General features: G+C 39.8%; 1 protein-coding gene across 1 annotated transcript; it reads right to left on the reverse strand.

Annotated features, from left to right (window-relative positions):
• LOC119743436 (zinc metalloproteinase-disintegrin jerdonitin-like) lies at positions 1–12,088 on the reverse strand. The gene is made up of 10 exons (XM_038219836.1): positions 11,979–12,088; positions 8,950–9,013; positions 8,418–8,707; positions 7,629–7,770; positions 7,105–7,256; positions 5,807–5,889; positions 4,978–5,099; positions 3,207–3,338; positions 1,937–2,059; positions 1–1,408 (listed from the first exon to the last, which is right to left on the reverse strand). The coding sequence occupies exons 1-8, from the start codon at positions 12,039–12,041 to the stop codon at positions 3,307–3,309; spliced, it is 948 nt and encodes a 315-aa protein (XP_038075764.1). The 5' UTR covers positions 12,042–12,088; the 3' UTR covers positions 1–1,408; positions 1,937–2,059; positions 3,207–3,306.
• Between the last annotated feature and the right edge of the window lie 504 nt (positions 12,089–12,592).

The following is a 12,592-nucleotide window of genomic DNA, read 5'->3' on the forward strand; positions in this document are numbered from 1 at the left end:
CTTTTTGCCACCAGGCCCATTTATGCGCGTGCGTGCATAACTATAATTGTATCAGTAAAAAGGTCAATTTTCAAAGTTCGCATGACATAAAAAAGGGCACTCTTTAAAAAATAAAACACGTGAAAAAAAGGGCACTTGTGAAAAAGGGCACTCTTCTTTTAACAAAAAACTTACTGTACCGCCCCACGCCCCACCCAAGCTGGTAACGCCTCTGTGCATTTTTGTTTTATATTGGAAAATATGCCTTGTTTTTTTAATTCTGCAAGTGCCTATTCCAACCAGATATCGAGACTAGTTTGAAACTGAATTAAAGCGCACACCAAGTTGACAAGTAAATTGCGATGTGAAACGTCGGTGTTGATTTATTTTGTTCTCTTGCTCAGAAGGATAGTAGTTAGTTAAAGTATTCCACTTCTGCCTAAACAAAGCTGCGGGGGTAGAAAGATGATTCCACCATCAATAAGTTACATCAAAATCTGGCATAGGGGGATATCAAGTTCCGTCTCCAGCCTGTGGCATGGTCAAAACGAACAGCTATCAAATGACATGAACTTTGTGTGAATCTGTATTTTTGGCAAATTGTATTCTTACCGCAAGGCGTTCCTTTTAAAATGCAATGCACTCTTAGTGTCCCTCTAAATGGAACCAAACTCACTAGCTACATTTCCAACAAAATAGTACTGACACAAATTGATACCAAACCCCTTGAGCACAACTCAACACATTAAAATCCAAACCCTCGATGAAAAGAAAATCAAAAGTAAAAACCAAATCCAAAATCCCAGGTAGTGGCGTCACTAGAGTTAAACTTGGGAGAGAGGGGAACCCGAGAATGCATAAAAATGATTTTTCAAACGGGGGGGGGGGCTGAAACAAATGACTTACTGTTGTGGTTTAATTTAAGATTTTAATGGGGCACGGGCAACCGGGGGGGAGGAGGAGGGGGGGATCGAGCGCTCCCCGTGGCACCCCCACCATTCCCACCTCCCTCGTATAGTGACGCCACTGGTTCTGGGTTGCGGAAGATGATAACATCATTACATAAAGGTGTAAATCGTATAATTCGTAATTATTAATTAGCGGAATTATTACCAAAACAGTTAACAAGTCAAGCCCTTATCGATACCCTTATACGCTTATAATACCTAATGTTAATATGCCTGTAGATAATTGAAGAGTGCGTATTAAATTAAATTACCTGCCACCATTAAACTGTCAGACAAAAAGTAATAATGCACATGCACTTTTGTCATAATCTAACAACTCTTAAAGTAAACGAATTTTAAAGATTTTGCACTGTGACGCAACAGCGGTCGCATCGGAAGAACGCTTGGTATGACGTCACGCCTCTCCAGTTTACCAGCCACCGTCGTCATAGCAGGCTACACCGTTATCATCCTTTGCGGACCTGAAACAAAGTATTACGTAAAATGTCTTGTAACGCTTTACGAGAAAAAGGTTCAACACCATTTAAGGTGCTTTAGATAGGCCTATACGGGTGGCAGTAGCGCCCAAATTCATTCCATGTTTTCACACAGTGGCCATTCGAATGATTTCACATCAATGTTGACGATTCACTGATCAAATTGGAGTGGGAAACTGGACGCAGGTGCTTATTTGTGATGGAAATACACAGATGAAAATGGAAAGAACTTATATCTTTGGGCAAAGGACTAGTTTGATTACATTTCGTTTTTACTGCATTTTCTTTAGCGATTTTACGTAGCAGTAACAGCTTGCGCGGTATGTCAGTGGCAAGTTCAACTTGAAGGAAGCTGAAAAACCAATACAGTTTTAGTAAATAGCAACTACAAATTCTCGTGAACAGTTGCATTTCAATAAATGTTATCCTTCACTAATGAAACCCTTAAAAAATCATTTTTATGTCCGTATTTTAAAGTACGGAAACAAAATTATGGAATTGTTCGGTTGTTACCCCACGAAGGTATTGTAGTAACTCTTGCTACAAGTCGACCATTCTGAGGCACTCGGATCCATAACCGATGCCATGATGTAATCCGTATAACTACATGGGTCAGCGTCGTGCGGACATCCCAAACTGTGGGTACGGAGGAAAGGGGAGAAACAGAATTCATCAATTACTGATGCTCTGAAATAAATACTTTCCACAAAGGTGGACAAGAAGGTTGCTTGCCAAATGTTGGTCAACATTCCTAATATGTGCACATATACAGGGTGAGGCAAAAAAAAAAAAAAAAAAAAAGCGGAACCCAAACCCCCAAAATTATATTTGATATTCAAACAAATATGTGTAGAACCAATAATAATAATGACTAGAAAGCCAATTTCATGAGCTACTTTTAGATACTTTGATTGCTCAATCCGTTCAAAGAATATCACCATTTTATTGAAACATATGACCCTAAAACCTGTCTCGTCCAAAAATGCGATTTCAAGAATCGTCGTCACAATTGTCTTCAAACATCACCATTAATGAAACCTCAGTTTAATTGTTAAAATATTCAACAAAGTCCTTTTGAAGGCCCATCTTTTAAAGAAAGTGGATTTTATAAATCATATTGTTTGCTTATAAGGGTTGTTAATAAAGATATTGTGTACTATAGTCTGTTCTTGATCGTTGTTGAAACAAGTATTCTGTTTCATTTTCTTTGTTGTTCCAAACATTAAAAACGCACGATGAATTTTTTTTTTTTTGGACGAGACAGGTTTTAGGGTCATTGCGTGGTGATATTTTGCGTGGTTATATTTTGGTCATTGCGTGGTGAAATGGTGATTTTTTTTAATGGATTGAGCATGTCAGTATTTTTCTCATTTAACATACAAGTAGCTTATGAAATTGGCTTTCCAGTCATTATTGTTTTTGGTGCCTCATACTTTTTTAAATTATATTTTGGGGTGTTTGGGATCCGCTATTTTTTTTTTACTGACCCTGTAGAGGTGCCTTAGGCAGCCACCAAAGGACCCATTCCTAGATCCTGCCCGCGAAGCACATCAAGATTGAATGTACATGTATAGCGGAGGGCGGAAAACCGGAGGAACCCGGAAAAAAAACCCTCGTGACACAGGAGTGAGCCGGAAATCGAACCCAGGCCACGAGGAAAGCACTTCAAGCAACATTGCCACGCTTGTCAGACATGCCACACATGAGGTAAGGTCATTTTTTAAATCGTTCACTAGACTGGCCCTTATTAATACATACAAATTGTGGCCAATCATTTACTTACTTGTGTCCTATCTCATGGGCTACTACAGCGGCATTGCCCTCCGGCCCGAAATACTCGGATATCGATACGCTGTAGTCATTTCCACATACACCAACGTATCCTAAGCCCGTGTACATTCCGGATAAGTCGAACCTGTTAGTACAAGGGCAAACACACAAACTCGTTACAAGAATCTAGTGACGCCTAAATGCGAGTGCATTTGTAGATTGGAGCTTTGAATTTATAGTTTGGGGGTAATATTTTTGCGAGTCCTGCCCAGGGTTATGGTGCGTGTGCCCTTGCAGCATGGCGCTATCACTCATTGCCTTTCTCCACCCAGGAGTAGATGGGTACCTGTGAAGGTATAGTGTTGGTTACTGTGAGGGGTTTATTACGGCCAAGAGCGCCGAATGGCGCTGCCTATACCGGCCCGGTATGCTCCCGGGGAGTTGAGAAGGTTTCACGAGTGTTCGCCCGTTGAAGAGGGGTAATAATAATTGGAAAGCGCTTGACACCCGTTTAAAACGCTTTATAACAGTCTGTTTTACTATTTTTATTATTATAAGGGTGAATGGGGTATGCTTGGAATTTCCATCTTATAATAGCTTATGCGGTACCCGCTGGTATGTACATCAGATTCGAACCAGCCAACCGATCCCGTTAGCTCGGTGGTCGAGTGGTAAGACATCTGCACTAGAAAGCAGGAGGTCGTGGGTTCGAGTCCCACCCGAGTGGTTTTTTCCAACTTTCATTCGGGAGGTAACACACTGAGTATACATTGTTTAAAAACGTCGGTGAAGGGCAAAACCTAATTTGATTTATATCACCCCGACGCAAAAATTCCATCTTATAATAATTGAATTTCCTGATTACCGTTGCCGAAGTTCCTTAGCTTCCTTAATAAGGCTGAAAATATACCCTTTTTCTAAATTTCCTGAGAAGAGCATAGATTTTCGATAATTGTCTTATATTTTAAACACAAATTCACACATGGGAGAAAGAAAGCGGAAAGCCAAAGAGCTTAGTTTAGGCCGAAAAAAGTCCCGGTTTCTGGTCTGCGCGTGCATCGCCGTAGCCATGCGCGTTGGCAAAATTAAAACTTTTTTCTATGTAAGATAATGTCTCAAAACCGCCAAACTAACTGATTTGACTGCAATCCATGCTGCTGCACAATTTTAACGTGTTTTAGATTGGGTTACGATCGAGTACATGTATAAGCTTTATGTGGCCTCTCTGGGCTCCCATTTATATTGCAGTTTAGTCGGGCACCATTTGCAGACGGTGTTGTAATTTGTAATTGTGCGTCTCGAGGCAAGACTGAGAAAAAGCGATGGTAGTGCATATGAACCTAGCTGTAAACGCTTTTTAATTAGCGTAATATGTAAGGGAGCAGACTAATGACCAGCCTGGCAGTACATGTACATGCCCGATGTCTGCCGCTGTGTGGTCTGACGTTACCGTTTTCTCTGTTTTGTTTTGTCGTGACTATCCACATTTCCTGAAGAATGGTTCGTGTCGGTCGAGATCGTAAGTGGGTGCAGAATTATCAGACCTTATGGCCTTACTGAGGTCACCTCAAGCTCCACCCTGAAGGATATCTTTTTAGAGTTTTAAGGGGATGGAAGCGTCATCTGCAACATCAGCCGAAATATCACTTAAAAGTAGAGAGAAAAAACGCGCCGCCGCACCACTTTTGGGGCAAGCTCGATCCATTCCAGAAACCGAAGACTTTTTTCCCTTAAAGCTTGCTTGTTTTTAAGGAGTTTCTGTTAAGCATGGATCTGTGACTGACCCTGATATGTAAGCAGCGTTGTCAAAGTGGAACTGCACACCGGGAGCTTTCCTGTTGGCTTTTGCATGGACTGCACACTTATCCAATGAATCGTTAAGATCGGTTGAAGTCTGCAACTCATTCTAATTAGGTAAGAAGTTAAAATACAGAGCGTTTCATGTCATTGTTTCATGTACATGCGTTATAATGTCTAATTTGGTTTACATGGAAATGGAGTCCAAAGTTTGAAATAAGCTATAATGATCCGGAACCTTTAGCAAGAATGTTCATCTGAGCACCAGACCCTAATCTCAGTTTAGACATGGATCAACCATAATTATAACAATGGCTTGGATTTTCATTTTTCTTTTGACACTTTTTCTTGTTTGTTTTTTTCCCTGAGCGCAAATCGTCAGATATCTCAGTAAGCATGTTGATCGAGTCGGAACATATTTTTCGACTATGAGACTCTCTGCGTGTTACGATGAATGACTGGCGATCATTCATGTCCACGTTATAAAATAACGGATGGTTTACTTTTAAAATGGAAGGGTTTGTAGGCATATACCAATGTCTTATTCTTAAACAAAATGAGGGCGCTGTCACGACGCCAATGTCGGGTATAAACAGATATAGGCCTAGGCCTACATGTATATCCAAGCATTATTCTAATAATATAAGGCAAGCTTAAATCTGAAAAACAAAATGATTTCAAACATTCTTTAATTTTGAGATTAAGTACCTCGAAAAAGACGTCGTTAAAACGCCGTCTCAAAAAACATGGCGGAATAGTTGTGTCTGTCATTTGTAATTTACCAAAGCTGAGAAGTGCGTGTCATAGTCTACTCACAGAATCATGATCACTCCACCGCTGGTAAGTTTCACCATGAGATTACCACTGGAGAGGGATGGCAGTTCGAGGAGCCCAGCAACCTATAGTTGCAGATCAAGAGAAGGGGTTTACATAAATAGCGCCATCATGCGGAAGGAGGCTAAATGCTCGCAGTCGACTAGACAATGATAGTCGATTGCGAGCATTAGCCCCCTTCCGCTTGACATGCAGAAAACAAATCTGTCCTTAACGGTGGCGTATCCAGAGGGGCGGGGGCGGGGGGGGGGGCACTTTGCCACCCCGGCGGATTTTTGTGAAAGATATTTGTTTCAGTAACTACTTCTAAAAATGGTTAGCGATTCGGTTTTGAGGAGCGCCCCCATTAGGATGATGGGTACCAGCCCCGAGCCCCTCACCCGCTTTTTTTATTTTAAGGAGGACAAGTGTCCAGAGAAAAAAACACGTTTACATTTCGGCGCAGATGTGCGAGTGCCGTTGCCCCCACCTGACATCAAAAGCTGAATACGCCAGTGGTCCTTTAATTATCTCATGCAGAACACTACACAAGCAACATTTTGAATCTTTGCTATGTAAACAACTTTCGTCATGATTATCAAATACAAGAAACTACCGTACGTTTAGCCCGTCAGGGAGTGAGTTCAAGACATATTACTAAGAGCATTTTTTGGCGAGGATGCGGGTAATTCGACTAGCGCACGTTCGCCCAGCTAGCTAGGCGCTTACAGCAACGCGCAAAGGCCTCTAGTCAAACGATGGTCTAAAGTCTTTGATCCCCGTTGTGCTTTTTATTCTGATGTGCGCAGCTGTTGGTAACCAGCGATGCAACCGTGCGACATGCATACTCTCGCTCTTTTCACACTCCGCCACTGGACATGCAGAGCCTCGATCTGGCAACTTTACACAATAAAACTAGCCGGTTACAGTGCTCTGAACCGACACGGGAATCACTGAACCGGCAATGTCTATTGTGTAAAGTTGCCAGATTGAGGCTCTGCGCATGCCCATGGTGGAGGCGTGAAAAAGAGTGAGTAGTCCAACTAGCCTTCGCTCGAGGGAAGTTTAGTCGAACTATATATGGTTAACTAATTAGTTCGTGACCAAACCTGCTCTATATGCAGCAGCGTTGAGCAAAATAGATATCGTTTTTGCAAACTTCAAACGGACCTCGAAATTTTCACACGATGAATTGTAAAGTAAACATGAATTTGCCCGCTAACAACAGCTTGTCTTTTACTGTTAAACGCCTGTATGAGTTTTATTTATAACAAAGTGCTGTTACTTCAAAACACACCTACCGCTGCGTAGAGCCTGAGTATTTTCATGCCGGTATCAGCCCCATGTTTCGAGTACAACTCGTAATCAGAATACATCGCTAGTTCCAGTACTTTTTGCGAAGCATGTCGAGCAGGCTTGGATGCAGAGTTTAAGCTGGTAAATCTGGCAGGACCTATGAACAAAAAATGGTGGTACATTAATTATAATAGTTGTTCTACTCACAAACTCCTCAAATTGACTTTATATTAAGAACAAAAATTAATCAGTAAATTAGCATATTATCTGATCATCCTAACCGTTTGTATTTTCTTTGAAAAGTGGATTTTAATATTGTTCGGTACATTTCTTTTAGAATTTAAACAGTAATTTTATACATTTACAGTCTCGCTGTACAAGTCACATGGTTCACTGAGGCATTATGGATAAGTTACAACATGATATAGTTCAGAAAAAAAACATATATGCCTTAAGAGTCTGCAAACGATGCCGATGGACAAAATAAAACCAAATAAATTGTCCACATGGAATCGACATCTGCACTCACCCATGGTATTGTCAGTAGCACAATGGATTTCATTGCTGCCTTTGTAGGCAACGTGGGCTAGGCCGAGCCCCCTGTTGCTTGGTGGTTGATCCTTCAAGGGCGTGACGTAGATAGGTCCGCCCTTCCCGTGAATCATGACATGCTGCGAATCAAAGAGGTGTAATAAAAACAAAAAAAGACTTTCACTTTTAGTGACTTCCTGAAAAAATTACAGCTTTGAGTATAACTTTAAAGGCATATATTCATTTGCTTATTATGCCTTTTGTTTGTTTTCAATTATAGGTTAAAACCACTCTAAATCCAAAGAAAATGTTCAAAGCGTATTATACAGTGTTGGTGTTGCATCTGAGTGAATTAAAAATTCTTCTTCTGCTTCTTCTTTTTTAGAAAACTGTCCTAATACTTTTTATTTCCAATTTGAAATCACCTATACAATTCTTAATTTCTTTAAAATAAAGTTAAGTTTTGATAATTATTCAGTGGGGTGCTTTGGTGATCAATTCAAATGATCCTATACGCCTTTCCATGATAAGGTTTATGGGAACCAGTTTCATCAGCATTGTCAGCAAAAGAAATGGACGATACCAACCAACACATCCATTGTATAATCGACTCCTGTTTCAAGGGAATTCCCGAAACGTATATAAAAGAAATCATTGAATAGAGGTTTTTGACACATTTCAGGAGGTTAGAATAGTGGGACAATGTCAAACAGTTTAATTCACTGCATCATGCATGCCGAAGGCTGACTGCCTTGTACCTCCGCATCATGCCACCGATCCAACTCACCAAACCATCGCTGGTTTCTGCGGTGACCAGGGATGTAGGATCCATGTTCCATTTGCCCGAGTACAAACAGTCGGTTCGGATCGGTTGTTGTCGGGTACCCTCCTTAGATATCACCCTCATTTCGAAGTCCGGTGCGATGCCGAAGTCGTCCCGCTTGAGCCACAGGTCGAAATCCTCACCGAAGGCTTGGAATGTCAGCCGCAAGGTATCCGAGCTGAGCGCGTCGCCAGTGACGGCAAAAGCGCCCTTTTCCGTCACCACTCGGGGGTAGACAAGCTCATGTTCCGGGGCTGTGACGGTTATTCAAAAGACGTTTTCAGAAAGGACGCAGAAAGTCGACAAGGCAGAAATGTCAATACAACTTTAAATGAAGCACCATTTTAGACAACAGCAAACAACCGAATGTTGCGAAATACGATCATCTAATTTCACAATCATTATTAAGAAGCAATAAATGACTTTAAAAAATCACAGTAGAAAATGCCGTACGCGTGAGGTGACAATGGGTTAAATTTCCTTAAATTTCACGTACCTTTCTCAATGCTGTCAACTTCAAATAAACGTTGAATCGCACTTTCGTCAAGTAATTCCAAAGACTAAAAGCAAAGAAATACAAACATTTTTTTTTCTTTTCGACTCTCTATAGAAATGGCGGGAAATCATATGCCATTAGCGTTCTGCGCGATTTCATTGCCCATGGTGAGTAATTCGAAAACGCTACATTTAATTTCAATTTAAATCGTCCATAACAAACAATGTTTGATAATTTTTCTTATACATATGTGGGAGAACGGGGTATTTTCCCCTTTAACCCATTGGATTGTGTGGACTTCATCGATTTGTGTCTATGCAATGAAGAAGTCCCTTTAATGTCAAGCACGATATATCTGGGCAGATGCCACTTAACCCATGTAAACAACTGTATCCATTCTCAACCATTAGAATATATAGTACCTGCTTTTACAAGCTTTGGAATATCGTATACTTATCAAAAGGGAAATTTGGCTTTACATAACAGAGTCTTGATTCTGTTTGAGTAGTTTATGGGGCATATTATAACTTTTGTTAATTAAATTGAACACTTAATAAGTGCGGAGTGATAAGTCCGCTCAGGACGAGTGCGTAACTTGTTAGGCTTCTCGCTCCCTCCGCTTGTCGCTGTCGATGAGCCTGAAAGATGTTGATGGTTGCTGGAATTCTCGGCGAATTTCACTCTTTTGGGGGGAAGGATTCCTCCGATGAGGGAACTTTTAGTTGAATGGCTTGATTATACAAGCTGGAAAATGTGTGCTTTTTGATGCGTACGAACGCCTGTTTTTCTGAAATAATGGTGCGTATCCGTACACGTGCAACCAACTCGGCCCTATATTGTTTATTGCAGTAGGCGGCTGTGAGTGAGAGCAGGCGGGCTTGGGGGTTTTGTTTTTCTACGATACCGATGTTTTCTACCATGTGCCAATGCTAATTGATGATCAATGAAGACGAACCAAGATAATTAAATGATGAGATAATCAAGTTCAAGATCAGTGAGTGCAGTCCAGAGCTGTTATTCAATCCCAAGGGTACACACTCTCAACCCCCCGAGGTGGAGTCCACAACCCCTCCCTGATAGAAGTCAACCTGGTCCTATTCTATGACACATATATTAATAAACAAAATGTATTGCTAAAAAAAAAAAACATCAAATTAAAGGGAAGATTTGCAAACATCGAAAATCGAAATGATCAAATAATTGATCATTGTTATGGAATGACATTCTAAAGCACCCTGTAAAATCGTGGCTCCTGGTGTGCTGAAATTTTCAAGAAAAATTGTAATTTTCTGGCTTTTTTCAAAACCGTTCTTAATTGTTCATAATTAGTTGTTCTGCATTTTCTTTGCAATTGATTACACACAAGGGGTAGAAGCCTGCCGGTCTGATTCTCTGACCGTACAATTCCCAAACTCAACAAACTGCTCCGTTTCGTCTTAACTGGGGTCAGGGAACCAGACTACAAAAACATGGTTGGTTTTCTTGGTTTTTCCAGCATCTTCAAGCCGAAAACGTGAAACAAGTCCGTTAAGCAATACTTGCTATAGCATTCACTCTCCCATGCATGCAAATCCATTTACTACTGGAACTTGCAGAAAGAGCAACATTCCCTTTAAGTGAATGTGAAGATGTATAGATTGCAAAAAAACATAACCAAGGAGTCACACAAGAATCACAGGTTGTCCCCCCCAAAAAAATGCAACCCTAAAATATTTACCGTTTTTCAAAAACGTAATCTGTGACGTTTTATGTTTTGGATATCACAGTAAAGCTGAATGGCGTTTTCTTTCAAATGCTGAAAAATTCATAAAAACAGCATATGGGAGTTGTTGAGAAAATGCCAATTAAGCAAAAGAACCCCTACTGTGCAATTATCTTTCATTTGTGCAATTTATTTAATATTTTGACATATTTATGATACTGAAAAGTTTAACATAGGACTAAAAAGGATAAGATACATGTTCAGGTGCAAAATAAAAGGTATTTTCATCAAATTAATTTGTACTTGTCTTTTCCCGGCTATTTAAAGATTTTTCATTCAAAGTCACCAACTCAATCATTCAAATTCGTCCGCAAAAAAAATCATACGCCTTTAACAAACACATTTCGTCATTTACCATTCAATTTTAAAGTTTTCATTCTCTTTAGTCACCGGGGCGAGAATATTCGTCATAACAGATCAAATTTTGTCTAAGCTGTTGCCGAATGGCAGCATTTAGTGATCGAATTCGTCTCATATAAATCAATTAGACGAATTTGATTTCTGAATGACAAGGTTTGGTATAGACTAGGCGAAAACGAATACCCGGGACGAAAACGTGTGCTCATTGTTTGGATTTGCTTGTCTAAACTTAAAACTGCCTTAAGACGACAGTATACATTGGAAGAGCACTAAATCGATATTTATACATGATTCTTATGCTAATTGTGAACGCATAAAATAAAATTCGAGGTTATAGCTAACTACTTTTTTATACATAATAAAGGACATATATGTTGAAATTATAATTGTTTAAATGCGCACATTTTTCTTCCAATAAGTCCAAAGATTGGGCACATTTTCTAATCGTAGCGTTGTAAGTCACCAGAAACGAAATGTAATGGCAACAACATTAAAACGAATGACAAAAAAACCACCCGAATTTGCTTTTTCAATTCAATGCCGATTGCTACACTAGACGAATTTCACAAATTTAGGACGAATCGGTAAGCTAAAATTTTGAATTATACTGAACCTTAAATGAAATCTAGTGGTGTCCTTTTGAAATTCAAATTGAGAATTGAGCTTGGCGATGTTCGGGACGAAATTAAAGTATTGATATAAGGAATTCGTGTGATACAAGTCTTAAAATTACTGGGGAAAACCCCTACTTTGGTTAGAAAGTGAGTAAGTTAACTTGAACTGCGCGAAGATAACTCTATCACGTTTTATTTCATTAGGATGTAGGGCACATGAAAAAAAATACCCTTTTAAAACGAGGAAGCATTCTTCACTCATTATTTTATAAAATAGAAATTGGAAAACATACCAAGGATTGGTTCATCAAAACGGCAACAACAGCCAAGCCGACCAGCAGATTCCGAGCAGCCATGGTGAACAGTTGATGTCTCTTCGTCCTGTTGCAAACTAGTCCCGGTAAGGCAATTCTCGTCATTTATATAAGTTCGCAGAGTGATTGAGCATTTGTCTAGATCTCACCGTTGTAATACCAGCAGCTTTCGATCGACCCTCGTCGCTTGAAAAAAGAAATAAATGGAAAACACAAACCTCCAACCACAAAAATTCTTAGGCCTGTTTTTTTTTTTAAATTAAATTCAAGCGTTTTTGAGTGCAATATAGTCTTGCCCGCTTTGAGAAACAAGTTAATTAAAAGTATACTTACATTTTACATTTTTATTGCTTTAACCTTGCTTAAAAATATTAAGCTTCCCTTGAAAAAAATTATTGGTTACAAAAGCCACTTCACCAGTTTTTATTGCGGGCAGAAGTTACGAGCAATGCCACTGCCACAGACGCCAGAGTTTCGTGGCGATAACACTCGTGAGGTTAGGTAGTTAATTAAATTGAAGCTTTTCTGCCCGCTTTGGTTTAACCTTGCTTAAAATATTAAGCTACCCATTAAAAAAAAAAGTAGTGGTAACG

Source organism: Patiria miniata, unplaced genomic scaffold (assembly GCF_015706575.1).
Source record: "Patiria miniata isolate m_02_andy unplaced genomic scaffold, ASM1570657v1 HiC_scaffold_6, whole genome shotgun sequence".
In the NCBI taxonomy this organism is placed as follows: Eukaryota; Metazoa; Echinodermata; class Asteroidea; order Valvatida; family Asterinidae; genus Patiria; species Patiria miniata.